The following is a 21,560-nucleotide window of genomic DNA, read 5'->3' on the forward strand; positions in this document are numbered from 1 at the left end:
AGTTCAAATAATATGGGCCTGAGCAGTAAAAGACAAGCAGATATGGTCCAGATGGACACTGTGGAGAGGATGCAGAGACAGGCAGGTGATGGGAGAGATGGAATGAGGACACGGGGTAAAGAAGAAGATAAAAGGGTTACTTCGGTGGCACAAAAGGTGTGTATTCAGGGCAGTGGTGGCCAGTGAGGCCCTTGGGACCATGTAGAAGCCTGTGTGCCTTACCCACGCACCTGAACATGGTCTCATAACAATGGGGACCACAGAGGAAGAGACATCACATGGCTAGATCTGTATCTTGGAAAAAATGAGTTGGTCTTCAGAATGGAATTGGGGAAAGAACAAATGGGAAGAAAGGAGACCCATTAGAGTACACTGCAATTACACTTGAGGTGGATGGCAGATGATATCTTGGGAAGATGTAGAGAAGGGGGCAGGTCCGAGGGATGCTGAGGAGGGAGCCATGTCAATATCTGGTTCCCAACTGAGGATTCGGTGGTGAGTGGAGAATGACTGGTGGTATGTGGGCTTAGTTTTCCATTCCTGGGCCAGCATGGCTCCTTCCAGTACAGAAATAAAGGGAGAGAATGTTCTAAGGGCAGGCAAGGCCGGTCTGATTAAATGGATTTGTGTGAGATGACTGTCAGCATTTCCAGTGATACAGTGTGGAGGGCAGCTGAACATACTAGTCTGCAGCTTAGAACAGAGTTAAAGATGCAAGACATGGATTTGGAATCATTTATCCAGAGGGGATAGTTGAAGTCATGGTAGTAAAGCTTGCCCGGTAGTATGTGTAGTCAGCTTCAAGGTCTGAAGACAAGACTTGGGGAAGGCATTGTGGATTTACCATGAAATTAATGAAGCCTAAGCTTCAGGGCCCTTATGCACAAAGGGCCCATATGTGCATACTCCTCTTCAAAATAAGTATTTATTTTTGTCCTTAAGTAATTTTCTATCTTTTTTTTACTGAGGGTCCCTTAAGTTCTATGAACTTCAGACTCCATAATACCTGGGTGCCCCATGAGAATGAACCTAGAGAGAGGAGCCTAGGGCTGATCCAAAGTGGAAGAAAAGATAAGGATGTTGTCTCTGAAATGCAAATCAAAACTACAGGTGCCTCCTCACACTGGTCAAAAGGCCATCATTAAAAAGTCTACCAAAGATTGAACAAGATGGCAGAGGAGTAGGTGGACATGGAGTACATCTCTCTCCACAAATACATCAGAAATACACCTTCAGACACCGAAGTGCTTACAGAACACCAGATGAGAGCAGACAAGAGTACGTGAATACCAGAAAAGAATATATAGAACCACGGAAAACTCAAGATCAAGCCCGGAGCCTTCAGAGTGGGAGCACCGACTCCAAGACCCTAGACTACCAGAGAACTCCTAACCCTAGGGAACATCAAATAGTGAAAACTCCCACAAAGGAAACCACTTCAATTCAAGACCTGGCATCACCCAACTACCAGTAGCACCCTGTGCGGATGCTTCATCCAAACAATAAACAAGACAAAAATGCAAACCCAATCATCAGCAGACAGGATTACCACCTCACTCAGCCCTCCCCATCAGAGGGGGAAAAAAAACTCAGCACAAATCTCACCCTATATAAAGCTTACACAAACCACTGGACCAACCTTAGGAGGGCAGAAACCAAGAGAAAAAAGAATTCAACTTTGAAACCAGGAAAAAGGAGACTTCAAGCACAGTAAATCTAAAAAATAATAGTGAAAAGGCAGAGAAATACTGCACAAATGAAGGAACAAACTAGAAACATAGAAGTCTAAATAAATGGGGAGGAAATAGGAAAACTACCTGAAAAATAATTGAGAATAATGATAGTAAAGATGATCAAAAACCTTGAAAACAGAATGGAGAAAATGCAAGAATCAATTAACAAAGACCTAAAAAAATTAAAGAATAAACATACAGAGACAAACAACACAACTACTAAAATTAAAAATACTCCAGAAGGAATCAATAATGGAATATATGAAGCAGAACATGGATCAGTGAGCTGGAAGATAAAATGGTGCAGATAACTGCTGAAGAGCAGAATAAAGTAAAATGAGAGAAGAACTGAGGATAGTCTCAGAAACTTCTGGGACAATATTAAATGCAACAACATTTGAATTATAGGGTTCCCAGAAGAAGAAGAAGAGAAAAAGAAAGGGTATGAGAAAAATTTTGAAGAGATTATAGTTGAAAATTTCCCCAAGATGGAAAAGGAAATAGTCAATTAAATCCAAGAAGGGCAAAGACTCCCATACAGGATAAACCCAAAGATAAACACACCAAGACACATTCTAATCAAACTAACAAAGATTAAACACAAAGAAAGAATATTAAAAGCAACAAGTCACTTACAAGGGAAACCCCATAGGTTTAACAGCTGATCTTTCAGGAGAAACTCCACAGGCCAGAAGGGAATTAAAGGATATATTTAAAGTACTGAAAGGGAAAAATCTACAATCAAGATTACTCTACCCAGCAAGGATCCCAAACAAAATTGATGGAGAAATCAAAAGTTTTTCAGATAAACAAAAGTTAAGAGAATTCAGTACCACCAAACCAGCTTTACAACAAATGTTAAAGGGACTTACATAGTCAAGAAATATAAGAGAAGAAAAAGATCTACAAAAATAAACCCCAAACAATTAATAAAATGGCAATAGGAATGTATATTTCAATAATTATTTTAAATGTAAATGGATTAAATGCTCCAACCAAAAGACACAAACTGGCTGAATGAATACAAAAACAAGACCCGTATATATCCTGTCTACAAGAAACCCACTTCAGACCTAAAGACACATATGACGGAAAGAGAGAGGATGGAAAAACATATTCCATGCAAATGGAAAGCAAAGAAAGCTGGAGTAGCAATTCTCATATCAGACAAAGTAGAACTTAAAGAATATCACAAGAGATAAGGAAGGACACTACATAATGATCAAGGGATCAATCCAAGAGGAAGACATAATTGAAATATTTATGCACCCAATATAAGAGCACCTCAATACATAAGACAAACACTAACAGACATAAAAGGAGAAATCAACATTAACACAATAATTGTAGGAGACTTTAGCACCCCAGTTACACCAATTGACAGATTATCAAAACAGAAAATTAATGAGGAAACACAAGTCTTAAATGATACATTAGACAAGATGGGTCTCATTGATATCTTCAGGACATTCCATCCAAATGCAGAAGAATACACCTTCTTCTCAAGTGCACATGGAACATTCTCCACATGCTGGGTCACAAATCAAACCTCAAGAAATTTAAGAAAATTGAAATCGTATCAAGTATCTTTTTCAAACACAACCCTACGAGACTAGATATCAAATACAAGAAAAAAAACTGTAAAAAACACAAACACGTGGAGATTAAACAATACATTTCTAAATAACGAACAGGTTACTGAAGAAATCAAAAGGGAAATCAAAAAACTCCTAGAAACAAACGACAATGAAAACATTACGACTCAAAACCTATGGGATGCAACAAAAGCAGTTCTAAGAGGGAAGTTTATAGAATACAATCCTCCCTCAAGAAACAAGAAAAACATTGAATAGACAACCTCACTTTATACCTAAAACAACTGGAAAAAGAAGAACAAGAAAAACCTCAAAATTAGCAGAAGGAAATAAATCATAAAGATCAGAGCAGAAATGAATGAAAAAGAAATGAAAGAAACAATAGTAAAGATAAAACCAATACAATATTGTAAAGTAATTAGCCTTTAATTAAAATAAATAAATATAAATTTTAAAAAAACCTAAAAGCTGGTTCTTTGAGAAGATAAACAAAATTGACAAACCTCTAGCCAGACTCATCAGGAAAAAAAGAGAAGAATCAAATCAAAAAAATTAGAAATGAAAAAGAAGAGGTTACCACAGACAATGCAGAAATGCAAAGGATTATAAGAGACTATTGTGAACAACTATATGGCAATAAAATGGATAGCCTGGAAGAAATGGACAGATTAAAAAGTTCAATTTTCCAAGACTGAACCAGAAAGAAACAGAAATTATGAATAACCCAATTACAAGCACTGAAATTGAAACTGAGATAAAAATCTCCCCCAAAATCTCCCAAAAGCCCAGGGCCTGATGGCTTCACAGGAGAATTCTATCAAACACTTAGAGAAGAGCTAATGCCTATCCTTCTAAAACTCTTTCAAAAAATTGCAGAAGGAACACTTCCAAACTCATTCTACAAGGCCACCATCACTCTGATACCAAAATCAGACAAAGACAACACACAAAAAAGAAAACTACAGGCCAATATCACTGATGAACACATATTCAAAAATCCTCAACAAAATGTTAGCAAATAGAATTCAGCAACACATTAAAAAGCTCATACACCATGATCAAGTGTGGTTACCCCAGGGATGCAAGGATTTTTCAATATATGCAAATCAATCAATGTGATACACCATATTAACTGAAAGATAAAAACCATATGATAATCTCAAGAGATTCAGAAAAAACCTTTGACAAAATTCAGCACCCATTTATGATGAAAACTCTTCAAAAAATGGGCATAGAAGGAACTCTGCCTCAACATAGTAAAGGCCATATATGATAAGCCCATAGCAAACATTATTCTCAATGTTGAAAAACTGAAAGCACTCCCCCTAATATCAGGAACAAGACAAGGGTGTCCACTCTTATCGCTATTATTCAACATAGCTTTGGAAGTAATAGCTACAGCAATCAGAGAAGAAAAAGAAATAAAAGGAATCCAGATCAGAAAAGAAGAAGTGAAACTCTCACTATTTGAAGATGAAATGATACTATACATATAAAACTCTAAAGATAGTATCAAAAATTACTAGAGCTAATCAGTGAATTTAGCAAAGTTTCAGGATATAAAATTGATACACAGAAATCACTTGCATTTCTATATACTAACAATGAAAAATCAGAAAGAGAAATTAAGGAATCAATCCCATTCACCATTGCAACAAAAAGAATCAAATATCTAGGAATAAACTTACCTAAGGAGACAAAAGGGCTGTACACAAAAAATTATAAGACATTGATGAAAGAAATCAAAGATGATATAGACAGATGGAGAGATGTTCCATATTCCTGGGTGCAAGTATGCAAGTGTTCATCACTCAGTTGTGTCCAATTCTTTGCAACCCCATGGAGGCCAGGTTCCTCTGTCCATGGGATTTCCCAGGCAAGAATACTGGAGTGGGTTGCCATTTCCTTCTCCAGGGGATCATTCCAACCCAGGGATTAAACGTGGTCTCCTGCATTACAGGCAGATTCTTTACCACTAAGCCACCAGGGAAGGAAGAATCAATATTGTGAAAATGACTATACTACCAATGCAATCTACAGATTCAGTGCAATCTGTATCAAAGTACCAATGGCATTTTTCACAGAACTAGAATAAAAAATTTCACAATTCATATGGAAATACAAAAGACCCTGAATAGCCAAAGCAGCCTTGAGAAAGAAGAATGGAGCTGGAGGAATCAACCTTCCTAACTTCAGATTATACTACAAAGCTACAGTCATCAAGACAGTATGGAAGTGGCACAAAAACAGAAATATAGACTAATGGAACAAGACATAAAGCCCTGAAATAAGCCCATGCAACTACGGGTACCTTATTTTTGACAAAGGAGGCAAGAATATACAATGGGGCAAAGACAGCCTCTTCATTAAGTGGTGCTGGGAAAACTGGACAGCCACATGTAAAAGAATGAAATTAGATCACTTCCTAATACTATACACAAAGGTAAACTCAAAATGGATTAAAGACCTAAATGTAAGATCAGAAACTATAAAACTCTTGGAGAAAAACATAGGCAGAACACTCAATGACATAAATCAAAGCAAGATTCTCTATGACCCACTTCCTAGAGTAATGGAAATAAAAACAAAAATAAACAAGTGGGACCTGATTAAACTTAAAAGCTTTTCGCACAGCAAAGGAAACCATAAGCAAGGTGAAAAGACAGCCCTCAGAATGAGAGAAAATAATGGCAAATGAAACAACTGACAAAGGATTAATTTCCAAAATATACAAGCAGCTCAAATAACTCAATACCAGAAAATTAAACAACCCAATCAAAAAGTGGGGAAAAGAGCTAAACAGACATTTCTCCAGAGAAGACATACAGATGGCTAACAAACACATGAAAAGATGCCCAACATTGCTCCTTATTAGAGAAATGCAAATCAAAACTACAATGAGATATCATCTCACACTAGTCAGAATGGCCCTCATCAAAATGTCTACAAACAACAAATGCTGGAGAGGATGTGGAAAAAATGGAACCTTCTTATACTGTTGGTGGGAATGCAAATTGATACAGCCACTATGGAAGACAGTATGGAGATTCCTTAAAATACTAGGACTAAAACCACCATATGACCCAGAAATCCCACTCCTAGGCATATACCCAGAGGAAAGCAAAATTGAAAAAGACACATGTACCCCAATGTTCATTGCAGCACTCTTTACAATAGATAGAACATGGAAGCAACCTAGATGTCCATCAACAGATGAATGGATAAAGAAGTTGTACATATACACAATGGAATATTACTCAGCTATAAAAAAGAGTGCATCTGAGTCAGCTCTAAGGGGGAGGATGAACCTAGAGCCTATTATACAGAGTGAAGTAAGTCAGAAAGAGAAAGATAAATACCATGTATTAATGTATATATACTGAATCTAGAAAGATGGTACCGAATATTTTATTTGCAGGGCAACAGTGGAGAAACAGACATAGAGAACAGGCTTATGGACACAGGGAGAAGGGAGGAGAGGATGAGATGTATGGAGAGAGTCACATGGAAGCTGACATTACCATGTGTAAAATAGACAGCCAACAGGAACCTGCTATGTGTCCCAGGAAACTCAAGCAGGATCTCTGTATCAACCTAGAGGGGTGGGATGGGGAGAGAGATGGGAGGGAGGTTCAAGAGGGAGGGGATATATGTACACCTATGGCTGATTCGTGTTGAAGTTTGACAGAAAACAACAAAATTCTGCAAAGCAATTATCCTTCCATTAAAAAATAAATTAACTTTTTTTTAAAGTCTACCAATAACAAATGCTGGAGATAGTTTGGAGAAAAGGGAACTCTCCTACACTGTTGGTGGGAATATATTAATAAGTTGCTGTAGCAACTATGGAGAACAGTGTGGAGGTTCCTCAAAAAAACTAAAAATGGAGTTGCCATATGTTTCTGCAGTCCCACTCCTGGGCATATATCTGGGGGAAAAAATATAATTCAAAAAGATACATGTATCCCAACATTCACAGTAGCGCTATTTGCAATTCGCCAATACATGGAAACAACCCAATATCCATCAACAGATGAATGGGTAAAGAAAATATGGTACATAGGTACAATGGAACATTAACCATGAAAAGGAAAGAATGCCATTTGCAGCATTGGACCTAGGGGCTTCTCAGGTGGCGCTAGTGGTAAAGAACCCCCCTGCCAATGCAGGAGACCTAAGAGATGTGGGTTCAGTCCCTGGATTGGGAAGATCCCCTGGAGGAGGGCATGGCAACCCACTCCAGTATTCATGCCTGGAGAATCCCAAGGACAGAGGAGTCTGTGGGCTACAGTCCATGGGGTTCCAAAGAGTCAGACACGCCTGAAGCAACTTCAGACACACGCGCACAGTTGGACCTACAGATTATCATACTAAGGGAAATAAATCAGAAAAAAAGACAAATACCATATGATATCACTTATATGTGGAATCTAAAATATGATGCAAATAAAATTATCTATGAAACAGAAAGAGACCCACTTACACAGAGAACAGACTTGTGGTTGCTATGAGGAAAATGGTTAGGGGGGATGGACTGGGAGTCTGGGGTTAGAAGATAGAGTGGATAGACAACAAGGTCCTACTATAAAGCACAGAGAACTGTATTCAATATCCTGTAATAAACCACAATGGAAAAGAATATATATACACACACACACACACACACATAACTGAGTCACTGAGCAGAAATTAACAGAACACTGGAAATCAACTATATTTCCATTAAAAAATAAAGAAAGGAATAAATTTCAAAAATTGTGTTGTCTCTGCAGCTAACACAGGAGAGGACTTGACGAGGAAGGCAGTGGGCAGCAGTGATTCAGCCCTGAGGAGCTGCAGTCATCGAGGTCTGACCAGTCCTTTGGTTCCCTTGATGGCTTTCAGCACACCCTTAAAGACAAGAAACAGCTCTTTCTTCTGAGTGGAGGGCGGGCAGGGAGCAAGGCTGGCAGCTACACAGGGAGTTGCAGGAGGTTGCACTTGGCTGCCTTTACTTCTGAAACCAAGAAAACAGGGCAGGTGCTAGAGGAGAAGATATGGAGGAAGGGGGGTGAGGAGGAGGCAAAGGCTCGGGCAACCATGGGATACAGCGGGAGAGGGCACTGGCCAGGGCCAAGGAACAGAGCTCCAGGGAATTCTGGAAACCGTCTTGCCCCTGTGAATAGCATTGAACTACATCATGAGGAGGCTCTCTTCCACCCTGTTCACCTTGATTCTGTGCGGAAAGACTCACTGGGGCCGTGTTTCTCACTCTCAGTTGCTCAGGAGAATCACCGGCTCAGTTCCACACCTAGAGATTCTGATTGGATTGCTCTGGGATGAGGCCTGGGTGGTGAGAATGCTTAAAACTTCTCAGATGATTCTCAATTACAGCCGAGATTGAAAACCACTGCCTTAGTGACCTTTGGCACACTTGGCAGACATTATACACAAAAAGCGTTAAGAGTCAACAAGATAAGCTTTTCTGTGGTTAATGTCTAGCCTAAGGAGGGGAAATGTTACTGTCCTGCCTAGTATTCCCATGTCTGTCTAGTTTTTCCTTTCCTCTGGATATGTGTTTTCTTTGGAAAAGACAAAGGACAAATCAGCATCTTAGCAGCTAGCTTGTATGCTTACTGTGTGGCAAACATATGAATTATCAAGTTTCATTTCAAAACAACCCCATGAGTCAGGCACTCACATAATCCCCATTTTACAGGTCAGAAAACTGAGCTGCAGAGAGAGGAAATAACTTTTCATGGCCATCTAGATAGAGCACCAGAGACAGAATCATGCAGGCACATTCAAAACCTCTGGGAGGCAACCTCTCATCTAATCTAAGTGAGACTGACCATACCACTCTCTAGAAACTCTCAGCTATCCTTTCCCTGCCTTTTAGAAACTTCAGAATCAAATGCCCTCAGATCTCTTTCTATGTGTTTACTGTTTGGCTTAATTTGTTGATCCCATGTAAGAGGTGGCAATGGCATTGGCCATAATCCAAAATTGATGCTACAGTTGCCTTGAAAAATGAAAGTGTTAGTAGCTCAGTTGTGTCCAACTCTATGAGATCCCATAGACCGTAGCCTGCCAGGCTCCTCTGTCCATGGACTTTTCCAGGCAAGAATACTGGAGTAGGTTGCCATTCCCTTCTCCAGGGGATCTTCCGGATCCAGGGATCAAACCCAGGTCTCCTACACTGCAGGTGGACTCTTTACCATCTGAGCCACCAAGGGAGCATGGTTGTCTTAGACGGATCCAAAATGTTCCTTAAACTCGGTCATAGCACATGTGGCCACTCATAGATGAAGGAGCCTTCTACAAGCCAGAGCATCTTCCCTAAAGGTCAAGGGTATGTTTGCCACTTCTGCAATAGATCATTGTTTCCACAATGAAGTACAGACACTCCATGGGGTGAGACTCTATAACACTCCCTCAGACAGCTTCTGTTAGCTCCATACTTAAAGTCAAATAAAAGTCAGCCTTCTACTATTTCCTTAAACTAGTTATTTTTAGCTGCATACATGAATCTGTGCTCTTGCAAGCAAACTACACAAAGCTGATGTCTGCATGCTAACACGGTGCACAGGATTTTTTTTTTTTAAGCTAAAGATTTTTAAAGGTAAATTCAACCCAAGGAGCAAGGAGTAGTTGGGTTTTTACCATAGACATTGCCCGAATTTCTTTCTTTTCCAGTTTTTTTCAGTTTTGCTGGATCTTTTTGATGATTTTCTTCAGCATCGTAGCCACTCTTTTCATAATTCTCAAGTGCTTCTTGCTGAGTGATAGACGTCATTGTGGCTTCTCTATTCTCCTCTCGAAAAGAGCCTGCTGCTTCGAGTGCTTCCAAATCATCAGTAAGGCCAGATTTGCCAAACTGGCGCTTGGGCAACCTGCGCAGAAACAAAAGACTGGGAGAATGAGGGGGTGAGTCCCACTTGGTACCACTGGGCTCGGGGCGCTTCAGGCTTGGGTATCTGCTGATGGCTTCATTATCAAACCAGCTGTTGTCTTAGGTTTGCAGGGGTGTTGGGACAAACATCAGAATAATATGTTTAGCATGATCAATTTTACCTCCAGGAAGTGGGATTAGAGGATGGGAAATACAGTGGATAGGAAAATTGTTACTGATTGCTCTAATACACGTACGTGCTCCTTGAATTTTATTGGTCCTGTATTACTCTTACTATTGAAAAATAAGAAAACAAAAAACCAAACCATATCAGAATCGTTAAACACAGGAGCATCTGAATCCCAGTGGTTTGAGTCAAGGACTGGTTTGCCTGTGACCTGAGGAAGACAGGCAATGGTTTTTCCAGTGGTCATATATGGCTGTGAGAGTTGGACTATAAAGAAAGTTAAGCGCAGAAGAATCGATGCTTTTGAACTGTGGTGTTGGAGAAGACTCTTGAGAGCCCCCTGGACTGCAAAGGAGATCCAACCAGTCCATCCTAAAGGAAATCAGTCCTGAATATTCATTGGAAGGACTGATGCTGAAGCTGAGACTCCAATACTTTGGCCACCTGATGAGAAGAACTGACTCATTTGAAAAGACCCCGATGCTGGGAAAGATTGAGGGAAGGAGGAGAAGGGGACGACAGAGAATGAGATGGTTGGATGGCATCACCGGCTCAATGGATGTGAGTTTGGGTAAACTCCGGGAGTTGGTGATGGACAGGGAGGCCTGGTGTGCTGAGGTTCATGGGGTCACAAAGAGTTGGACATGACTGAGTGACTGAACTGAACTGAACTGAACTTAGGGAAACAGTCCCTGCAGGGCACAGAGCCGTGGGACAAGCCCAGCCCCGCCCTCAGCCTACCTCTTGACAGGCAAGATGCGTTGCAGCAGGGTGTCCCCTCGGCTTGGGCCCCCACACTTTTCAATGAGCTCTGGAGGTGGGTACTGATTAGTGTCACCTAAAAATGAAATAAAACATCACATCAAATAAAGCATAAAATGATATGAAGCTCAAAAATAAAATGAAGTAAAATAAAGCACAAGACCAAAATATTATCCATTAAGACATAAGACATAAAATAAAATCAATTAAAGTGTAAAATATACAATAAAACAAAATAAAGTATAACAAAATAAACTAGAAAACAAAAAAGTCTATTGACATAAAATCAAAAAGATGTAAACTCAAAGCACAAAAATACAAATAGAAAAATAAAAATACAAGCAAAATGAAAGTATAAAATGAATTCTATTGTATAAGCAATATAAAATTAAATCATAACATAAAAGAATAGAACAAAATATGAAATGCAACCTAATGTAATGAAAACATATAAGTAAAGCGAAATTAAAATAGACTAGAAAAATAATCCTCTAGCCTCCTTGTCCCTCAAAGAATCACTAAGCCTTCAGTCATCTGTTACAGTTCCTTCTTCCATCTCTTGCAAAGGTAAGGAATCTCAAGGTTCACTGACCTTTCTAGAATCACACAGCTCTTGAGTGGCAAAGATTAGACTAGAACCAATTCATTAATGTCCATGTCTCTCAAGTTACAGAGGCACAACAGCTGTGTCTCTATTTCTAAGGTGTCCATCAGACTGCCTTTATTCCCTCAGTGACAGCGGAGCTTTATGTGACGGGATGTCATACCCACTTATAAACTGAGAAGCTGATGTCCCCCAGCAAAGAGGGCAGGAAGGCCTCCCACGCCACAGGGAGGCACCCACACATGAGTTGTGTGGGACTATGCACGGTTGGACAAAGCCCAAGACAAACTCCTGCAAATGTGACCAGGATAATACCCACCCTCCAGTCCTAACCATCTCCATCATCATGCTAGGATACAGATTTGGTGCCAGTTACCCATAAATCTCATTCAACTTGTTCTGACTGGAAGTGAGGAAGTAGGACAGGACACAGGGAAGAATTCTGGCCAAGCTGCGTGGTCACAGCACTTTTCACCGGTGCTCCAACCTGAGATGAGAGGTTCCAGGTTTCTGTCCTGTCTCCCTCGTTTCCTAGCAAGTCCCTGAAAACTCGCTACTCAAAGTACGGTCCCTGCACCAGCAGCATCAGCCAGGGGCTTATTTAAAATGTGCACTGTCCATTTTTGCTGCACAGAGAAATACACAACATTATAAACTGACTATACTTCAGTGAAATCTTTTTTAAAAATGCAGACTCTCGGGCCCCAGCTCAGACGCACTGAATCAAAATCCAAAGTGTAACTAGATCCCCAGGAAAAGCATGTGCATGTTAAAATCTGAGAAGCACTGTTCTATAGCAGTGGACTCTGGATCACTGGACACAGCAATAACAGTAACTATTCTTTATGCACGTACAGCAGTGTTGCTTCCACGCACATATTTGAACATAGGCTTCACAAATAGAGAAGAGATTTTTATCCTCATTCTGGTAAATGACAAAATCAAAAGATTCGGTGGAAACCTGAGGCCTCCCAGCCACCAGACAAGAAGCCAACACTAAGCTTGGCAGCGTGTCAGGGCAACGTAGCTTAGGGTTTTCAGGAAGTGGGGTGCTCCCTGGGGTCTGCCCTAGAGGTGGAGACCACGGGGCAGCCTACAGCCCAGCAAGGGCGATGGTGCCATGGGCACCCACCCACCCATATGCCAGGCTCTGTGCTTGCCTCTTCCCACCCGCCAGGCATCCCTGTCCACTCACTTTTTAAGAGGTTCAGGAAGGCCCGCGTGAAGCCCAGGGCATAAGCCACCTCTGCCTCTGAGACCCCTTCCAGGCGTAGCAGGTGCTGCTCCGAGGGGGAGCTGGCCACGTGGACCAGCTCTGCCAGCTCGCGGGTCCCCACGCCCGGGCCCAAGGCCAGCACAAACAGAGTGACGCCCTTGCACTTGGCCTCCAGGGACAGAGTCCTTAATTTCTCCCGGTCCCAGCTGCTGGTCTCGCTGGCCACGATGGCAAAGAGGACCTGCGCCCTCTGGAGCAGCGGGGTGGCCAGGAGCACCTTCTCCAGCGTCCACTCCAGGGCATGGCCCAGGGCCGGCGCTCCCCGCAGGGGGTGGCCCGCGGCCTCGCGGATGCTCCTCTGCATCTGTGCCCGGTGGCCATACGCGGTCAGGTGGAAGCCCTCGAGCACGGGGGACCTCCCCTCTCCAGGCCAGAAGCCGGGGGTCGTGTGTGTCACCAGGGCCACGCGGGCTCCACGAGGAGACGTGCTCGGCTGCCTCGCCACCTCCAGCTCGTCGAGCACGGCGTCCACCAAGGTCAAGGCTACACGGTAGAGGTCGGTGCCCACGCCGCGGGAGCCGTCCACCAGGAAGGCGATGTCCGCATCCACTTGCAGAGGCCCGGGCCTGCCCCGCCCGCACTCCGGGGCCGGGAGGCACTGATCTGCGGAGGAGAAGCGGGGTTACCATGAATCCCTTTCCTTTCCAGGCACACACGCTTCCAGGCACTCAGTAGGGAGAGCCACTGCTGAAGGCTGTCTGCCTGGGGATGACTTCAGCCAGAAGATGGGCACTGTAAATAAACACGCCTGTTTTTCAGAAGAAGAGTTGAGAGTATATCTGATTCCACAGTTAATGTTTCTAACCACCAGGCCACATGGCTTCCTAATCCCTAGGTTCAGAGCCCCTCTACTTGGTACAGTCAAGCCCGCCTCTTACTGGGTGTGTGACCCGGGGCAGATTCCTCAGATTCCTCATCTGTCTGATGGAGATAGAATGCGAAACTGAGAGTGAAGTTGCTCAGTCCTGTCCAACTCTGCGACCCCATGGACTGTAGCCTACCAGACTCCTCCGTCCATGGAATTTTCCAGGCAAAAGTAGTAGAGTGGGTTGCCATTTCCTTCTCCACTGATGGAGATAATGATACTCATAATAATAAACCTCTCTTATGAAGCTGTTTGTGTGGTTTTTAACTTTAAAGTGAGTTAATATACGTAAGTGCTCAGAACAACGCCTGTGTAGTCAGAGCTCAGGTTCCATAAACCCCAGCTGGGCTTTCACTTGTGCAGGAGGGGGTAGAGGCCCAGAGGGACCACAGCGTCAAACAAAATAATGAACGGGAAAGAAGTTCCTCAGCTGTAACATGCCCTACGAACAGCAGTTCCTGTATCTGACCAGGTTTTCAGAGCCACACCTCTCACGGCAGCTTTAGGACTTAGGGTGGATCCAGGAGAGGGAGCTGCAGAATTCCCTTTTGCTTTCCTGTCCAGGACTCGGGCTGGCCCCAGGGGAAGGTGATGTGCACGACAGCTCTTCACATGTGGGTGTGCGTGGGTTTCAGCAACACTGCTTCTTCTGTGCCCAGGCTGGTGTGAGGTGTGGAAGCTGAGGTCTTTCCAAGACCCTGCTGGCGGCCAATGGCAGTTCCAGGCCGAGAACTCAATGCTCTTGACCTGAGCTCAGTGGTCCGCCTGTCACACTAATGGTCAAATGAGGAAGGGACACAAACCCAGGCATATCCAGAAGCCTTGGCAGGACAGGTAAGGAGGCGGAGGGGCCAGGATGAGAAGCCAGGGAGGGGGAGGGACCAGATGGCGGGGCACTAGCTGATACTTGCTCTCCAAAGGGGGCAGGCACCACGCATCTCTGGCTGACTGTGGCCACAAAGGAATGCCGTGTCTGAGACTCTCTGGCCTGTTCTGACTTCCCAAGAAAAACTGATACACATCTGCAGAGCACAGCTGGCCTGTGGCCACCAGCTAATTCACCCTGCTCTGAAGACATCAATCCGACCAGCAGCGCTGTCCAGGCTTACCATAGCAGAGGGTGCAGCGGGCCATGCGTTCCACACGCTGCTGGCTCTCCGTCTCCCAGACATACAGATGAAATCTGTTGCTTCCATTCATCTAGTGCCAACACATACACAAATTATCATTAGCGGTGCTAAATCTCAGGCCACATTTTTCATGCACCTTCCAATTCAGATGAGAAAATCATTAATATGATATTTTTAAAGAACATGTGTAACTCTCTATGTCTATATAATCTGGCATTTATAGTCCAGCTATTTACAGTCACATAGTTCTCTAGTCCTAAGCTGGAGGTTGGACTATACCATCGGTGTGGGTATATGAGGTGTGGCCACATGTATAAAACTCAACCAACGTCAGGTCTATTGGAGTGAGGGTAAGGGAGTTAAGGCTTCAGTCATTTATAAATTCTGTAAATCTCTAGGGATTGTCCATGGTGTGTGATGCAGTGTGGTGGGAGTTATTAATCATGAACATGCAGACCCTTCAAGGACATGGTCACAGATCTAGGTCATAAGCCACAAGGATGGAAGGAGGCAGAGATCATCAGAGAGGCCAGAGCTGGTAAGAGGGAGGGGGAATCGGGGAAGGTTTTGTAGGGATGGAAAATCCATTTATTTCCTTCACAGACCCTTTCCTATTATGATTAATTTAATAACTGATATCAGGTTTAAAAGACAAATTATATTAACAGTAATGAATCCAGCAAGGTCCGTGTGATAACTGGCTAGATAATCAACATACTTATTCTCTCTTCTTCTGAAAACCAGACTACATTTCCATCCTTCCCTGCAGTCACTTGGACCATATGACCAAGGTCTAGCCAACAGCATGGAGGTGGAAGCAGTGAATGCCGTTCCCAGGGTATGCACGAGCTCCACCTCCTCCTTTGCCAGCCAGCTGTGGAGGATTCAGAAAAGGCCTTGAGGCCCTAGGACATGATGGAGTCACCGATAGAAGGAGCCTGGGTCCTGAATGCAGCAAAGTACCCTTCCTTTCACCCACACCCCCAAGGAACCCGCGCCACTGGTGACAGATGGAGAAATAACACTTTCTCGTGTTGAGCCCCTGAGACTGGGGCAGGCATGCTCTGGCTAATGCAGGCTCTTTGCAGGGTTTCCCCCTTGTAATGATTAGGAACACTTTCGTATTATTTCTCTCAGGAATTGAGGTGTGGTTTGCAAAGAGCTGGATATCCAAGCTTAGTCATGGCCATGTGGTTTTCCACCCTGTCAAAGCGTGTAGGACAGGGACTTCCCTGGTTGAGAATTTGCCTTCCAGGGCAGGGGACACAGGTTCAACCCCTGGTTAGGAAAGATCCCACAGGCCCATGTGGAGCAGCTAGGCCTGTGTACCACAGCTACTGAGCCTGTGCTCCAGAAGAGAAGACCTCACGCTGCAAGTAAGGCCTAGAACAGCCAAATAAATACAAAAAAATAAATTACTTTTTTAAAGCATGTAGGACAGTACTCCCTGGGAGTCAGCCCTGCCCCTTGCATCCCTTTGGCTGGGACCAGGCAGACCTGGCCCTTTCTCGGGTGGCAAGGTGCTCAGCAAACAAAGATGTCATGCCTGTCCTCAGGGAGTGAGACAGGCAGGGTTTACTTTGGAAAAGAACATTCTGGAATGCACACTCCTTACAGAGCATTCACTCTTTCTGTTAGGACTGCCGTGTATCCCCAGCACAATCCTTCACACTGAGCTTCCCTGAAGGAAAAACGCTTGTGGGGAAAGAAATATTGAGAGTGGAACTTTTGTTTATGCTAATATAAAACAAAACAAACATGAGAACATTCCTAAGTCTCCCATGCTAAAAGCCGTCTACTGCTGCTAAGTCACTTCAGTCGTGTCCGACTCTGTGAGACCCCATAGACGTCAGCCCACCAGGCTCCCCGATCCCTGAGATTCTCCAGGCAAGAACACTGGAGTGGGTTGCCATTTCCTTCTCCAATGCATGACAGTGAAAAGTGAAAGCGAAGTCGCTCAGTCGTGTCCGACTCTTAGCAACCCCATGGACTTCAGCCCACCAGGCTCCTCCGCCCATGGGATTTTCCAGGCAAGAGTACTGGAGTGGGGTGCCATTGCCTTCTCTAAAATGAGGCTTTTTCCTGACTTAGACATTCGAGTCAACCAAGACTGATGAAAGGGCTGCTAGGAAAAGACATAACAAACCACCTGGAGGTACAGAAATGACAGAGCCACACCTTCAAAGAGTGGAAGGACTGGCAAACAATGCTCAAGAAGGAAAGACACCCCATAACACGTTTCAGTAACACAGGAACCGGAGATGCGTTTCAAAGCGGATGAATAAAGGGAACCTGATGAAGATAATAACATCTGGCACTTTTGGGAGAATCAGTAGGACCCTTAACTGGCAAAGAAGCATTATGGTGTGAAGGAACAGCAGGCACAGATGCCCAGAGATAAGCGGTGGCTATTCATGATTCTTCTCAACACCCTCCGCCCCCAGGGAGAAGACACATTCCAACGGACAGCACATTTGAAACCCTGCAACACCCAGCCAGATGGAGGGAAGCTGAGACGAGCAGTGAGTGCAGAGTTGCCAACACCCAACATTCAGATCCATTCCACATGGTCATCAGATCTGAGTATGGACCAAACTAAAGTAGATGTAGTAAATTACCAAGCGCTAGAGACAACAGTGTCGGCGTGGATGTGGCACATTAACAGCTTTACTGGAAATCACATGAGGCCGTCGGGAAGGCTTCTGAAACCAGGATCCACAGCAGCGTCCCAGGAGATATGAGAAGACTGGGGGAGCACTGGGAACATGGACTTTCCTCCAGGAGTTGTGGGGAAAGGCTAACCTGGTGAATATTATGCTTAAATCGTGGGAAACGTGGTTGAAGTGTCTTATAAAATGCAAAATTGATGAGACTTTTAGAGGTAGTATGAAAGACTTCAAATAAATTCAAGCATACCCTCAAGTCTGTATTAATATAAAGGAAAGGTTCACAGGAAAGGTTCTAGGCAGCACCAATGGAACCAGGTGTCAGGAGCTCAGGTCCTAGTCCTTGGTTGGCCAGGATTGGCTGGGTGACCTCGGACAAGCCTTTGGCCTATTTCCTCAACAACAGAATTTGGGGTAGGAGTCAATGCTGCTGAGGTTTCTTCCTGTCTCAACACAGCCTGGTCCTTCATAAGTGTCCTTGGTATCTGCCTTGTTCGGAACACGGTGTTAACTTTCTTCTCAGAGCAGCTCAACTCTTCCATCTGCTGTTCTGCCAGCTGGAGAACAACCAAATTCAACTGAATTGGAATCACTACAAAATGTTTATCTTTTTTTTTTTTTTTTTTAGCTCTGAGGAAGAATACTTTGATGATAACGCTTAAAATTTTTTTACTATTCTTACAAAGATCAAATTGTGGGAACAAGTACACAAAGACACAGCAGAGGTCTATGGGGAATACTGGTTCACTTTAGACTTATCTGCATCTAGCTGCTGTTCATTAACATCTCATTACTTTGACTTTGGGCTTGCCAGCACTGTCACTGATAAGGTAGACAAGATGATTCTGAAGAAGGCTCAAGCAGAGAGATCGTGTGGGAGGGAACTGCAGCATGAAAAGAGGAGCCCAACTCCATGATCCCCACTGCAGACGCCCATCAGCACCAGAGAAGGAAACCTCACCAACAGGGCACCTGAAAGACAAGCCACGTGACGTGCTGACAGCTCGGAGCTGAGCTGCAGCTTGAATCAGCGCCTCTCATGACTCCATCAACCAGCTTCCCCTCTAAGTGTCCAGTTGTGCTCTGATGAGACTGAAGTGCAGCAAAGTGAAGTTGCTCAGTCATGTCTGACTCTTTGCGACCCCATGGACTGTAGCACTCCAGGCCTCCTCAGTCCATGGAATTTTCCAGGCGAGAGTACTGGAGTGGGTTGCCATTTCCTTCTCTAGGGGACCTTAGCTGGGTACTAAAGACAAGTAAACTCCGGGAGTTGGTGATGGACAGGGAGGCCTGGCGCGCTGCAGTCCATGGGGTCACAGAGTCGGACATGACTGAGCGACTAAACTGAACTGAAAGACAGAGTGCATGGAGGAGGGGCAGGGAAAGGATAAAGCACAGGGATTTGCATAAACATTCTCTTTTTTTTTAAATAGAAGGATCCAGACAACCTTCAAACCTCAGCACCCAGCATTAAAGAACACTCTGTGGGCCCTGAGCTCAAGAAACCCACAGGGTTCAAATCAATACTTGACTGCTTTTGGGCTGAGTTCCCAGAGGCCACAGGACAGCGCTGTTTCCTGGGACTGAGCTGGAGGAGGCTCCTTGGCTCAGGCAGATGGGAGGAGAGGGGACGGGAGCAAGTGCTGAGAAGCAGGAGTCGCCAAGGGCTGAGGCACGGCTGACAGGACCCCAGGGAGGGAGAGTCAGAAACCATGTGGAGTCTCATTCCAGCTCCAGGCAGGAGGCATGGTCCCGCCAGGAGCGCCATGAAGCTGCTGGCTCTTCCTGGACTTCTCAGCAAACGCTGGGGGTGGACCATGGATTGGGGGTGTTGAGTGATAGAGAGGAACCAGGGAGTCAGACCTCCAGAGTGTGGATTCAAGACTGCGTCGTTTAGAACAAGTCAGTTCAGCTCCTACTTTCCCTCACTTCCTCTGGGAAATGTTTTATCATAATTAACTTGCAAGATTAGTATGGGGATCAGCCCAAGACCCCTCAGACTTTACCACTCACGGAAACCACGTGGGGATCTCATTAAGGATGCGGAGCCTGATAGACTGGGTCAGGGAGAAAGGTTAAGATTTGGCTTTTCTCACAAACCTGGGTGAGACTGATGGGTTGCTGGTCCCGTGAACACACCCTGAGGACTGAAGAGTGATGATGACAAAGCATGAAAAGCATATAGCATGGTGGCTGGACCTTCATAGGTGCTATAAACAAATGGAAGCTTTCCAATTTCACAGGTGGTTACCAGGCAAAGGCGCACTAGTAACACCCTTGAGGAGACAGCAGTAACAATGGCCTGCATTTTGCATACACAGAAAGTGTCAGTGGTCCCGGTAAACACTACCTCTTGTAGCTCTCACAGCACATCTGTGAGTTTATCCCCATTTCACATGTGACCAAATTGAAGTGCCAGTGACAAATCACGTGTCCAGATTACACAGGGGACAAAGCCAGAGTTTAAAGCCTCATTGCCTAATTCCTTTCCTTGGCTTCTGATCCTGGTGGTGCCTCTTGGGTGGTAACAATCTAATCAAAACCAGCAGCCCGACAAAGCCTCCACAGCAGGTCATCTGATGGCCTCTGAGTGTCTGTCTGGACAACCCAGCACATCCTTCAGAAAAAAAGGAAAAATAATGTCCTCCTGCAACTTTTCTGAATTCTAAATTATACCATTTTTAAATTATTCCCCCCAAATCCCTTTGGCCTTCCTGTTAATACTTTCATATTCTACAGCTAATGGCTTTTGTCTCCATGATAGCCAATTCTTAGGATTTTTTTTTTTTAAGAGCAATATACAGAAAGAGAAATAGAGCCAGTTCATAGATCTTTCTCACAGTATTCTTGTATGTAGGTGTGTGTGTATGTTAGTAGCTCAGTCATGTCCGACTCTTTGGGACCCCGATGGACTGTAGCCCACCAGGCTCCTTTGTCTTCGGGATTCTCCAGGCAAGAATACTGGAGTGGGTTGCCATTTCCTTCTCTTGTATAGGTAAAACTAATTAATACACAAGAGGAGCTGAGAACGTCTCAACTATCTTATTTTCCTATTTTTGACTTTTGAATTAAAATCTCATTGTGAATGGGGATTCCAGACCCTGAGAAACTTATTTTCTTCTCTGTGCCTCAGTTTCATCATCTGAAAAAATATCAGTCATCTCTTTGAGTTGTTATAAGGATTATATGAATCTATACATGAGAAGATCTTTGAATAGCACCTGGATCAATAAATATGAGCTATTTTGAAAGCTATTGTTTCAAAGGAACAAATGCTAGGTTTTTTATAAAGAAAAATGAAATTTAAAATGAGGCACACAAGTTGCATTTTCCCTGTAATGCTCCATTTTTAGACTTTAAAAGAGGGTGCAAATTAAGTCTTATGTTTTGGGACACAAGACAATTGGACATTTCTTAATGGGATTCAGCACAAATAGCCCAAGTGTTACAATAGTGCTTTAGTTAGACCTCAGGTTGATATAATGGATGGCTTAAGAAATCTTTCCAACATGGCCCACAACTTCCAAGCATGTTTAAACAGACTGAGAAATTAGGGCATCAGTTCAGTTCAGTTCAGTTGCTCAGTTGTGTCCGACTCTTTGTGACCCCATGAATCGCAGCACGCCAGGCCTCCCTGTCCATCACCAACTCCCGGAGTTCACCCAGACTCACGTCCATCAAGTCAGTGATGCCATCCAGCCACCTCATCCTCTGTCATCCCCTTCTCCTCCTGCCCCCAATCCCTCCCAGCATCAGAGTCTTTTCCAATGAGTCAACTCTTCACATGAGGTGGCCAAAGTACTGGAGTTTCAGCTTTAGCATCATTCCTTCCAAAGAAATCCCAGGGCTGATCTCCTTCAGAATGGACTGG

At 43.9% G+C, this 21,560-nt stretch overlaps 1 protein-coding gene across 1 annotated transcript in view; it reads right to left on the bottom strand.

Moving 5' to 3' along the window:
- Positions 1–21,560, bottom strand: part of LOC112448102 (collagen alpha-4(VI) chain) — a 147,169-nt gene that overhangs the window by 3,440 nt on the left and 122,169 nt on the right. The window contains exons 30-33 of the mRNA XM_024997177.2: positions 15,003–15,093; positions 12,948–13,631; positions 11,128–11,224; positions 9,971–10,200 (exon numbers count right to left, since the gene is read on the bottom strand). Of these exons, the coding sequence (XP_024852945.1) occupies positions 9,971–10,200; positions 11,128–11,224; positions 12,948–13,631; positions 15,003–15,093 (1,102 nt within the window). The remainder of the gene's footprint in view (positions 1–9,970; positions 10,201–11,127; positions 11,225–12,947; positions 13,632–15,002; positions 15,094–21,560) is intronic.

This window comes from Bos taurus, chromosome 1 (assembly GCF_002263795.3).
Source record: "Bos taurus isolate L1 Dominette 01449 registration number 42190680 breed Hereford chromosome 1, ARS-UCD2.0, whole genome shotgun sequence".
Classification (NCBI taxonomy): Eukaryota; Metazoa; Chordata; class Mammalia; order Artiodactyla; family Bovidae; genus Bos; species Bos taurus.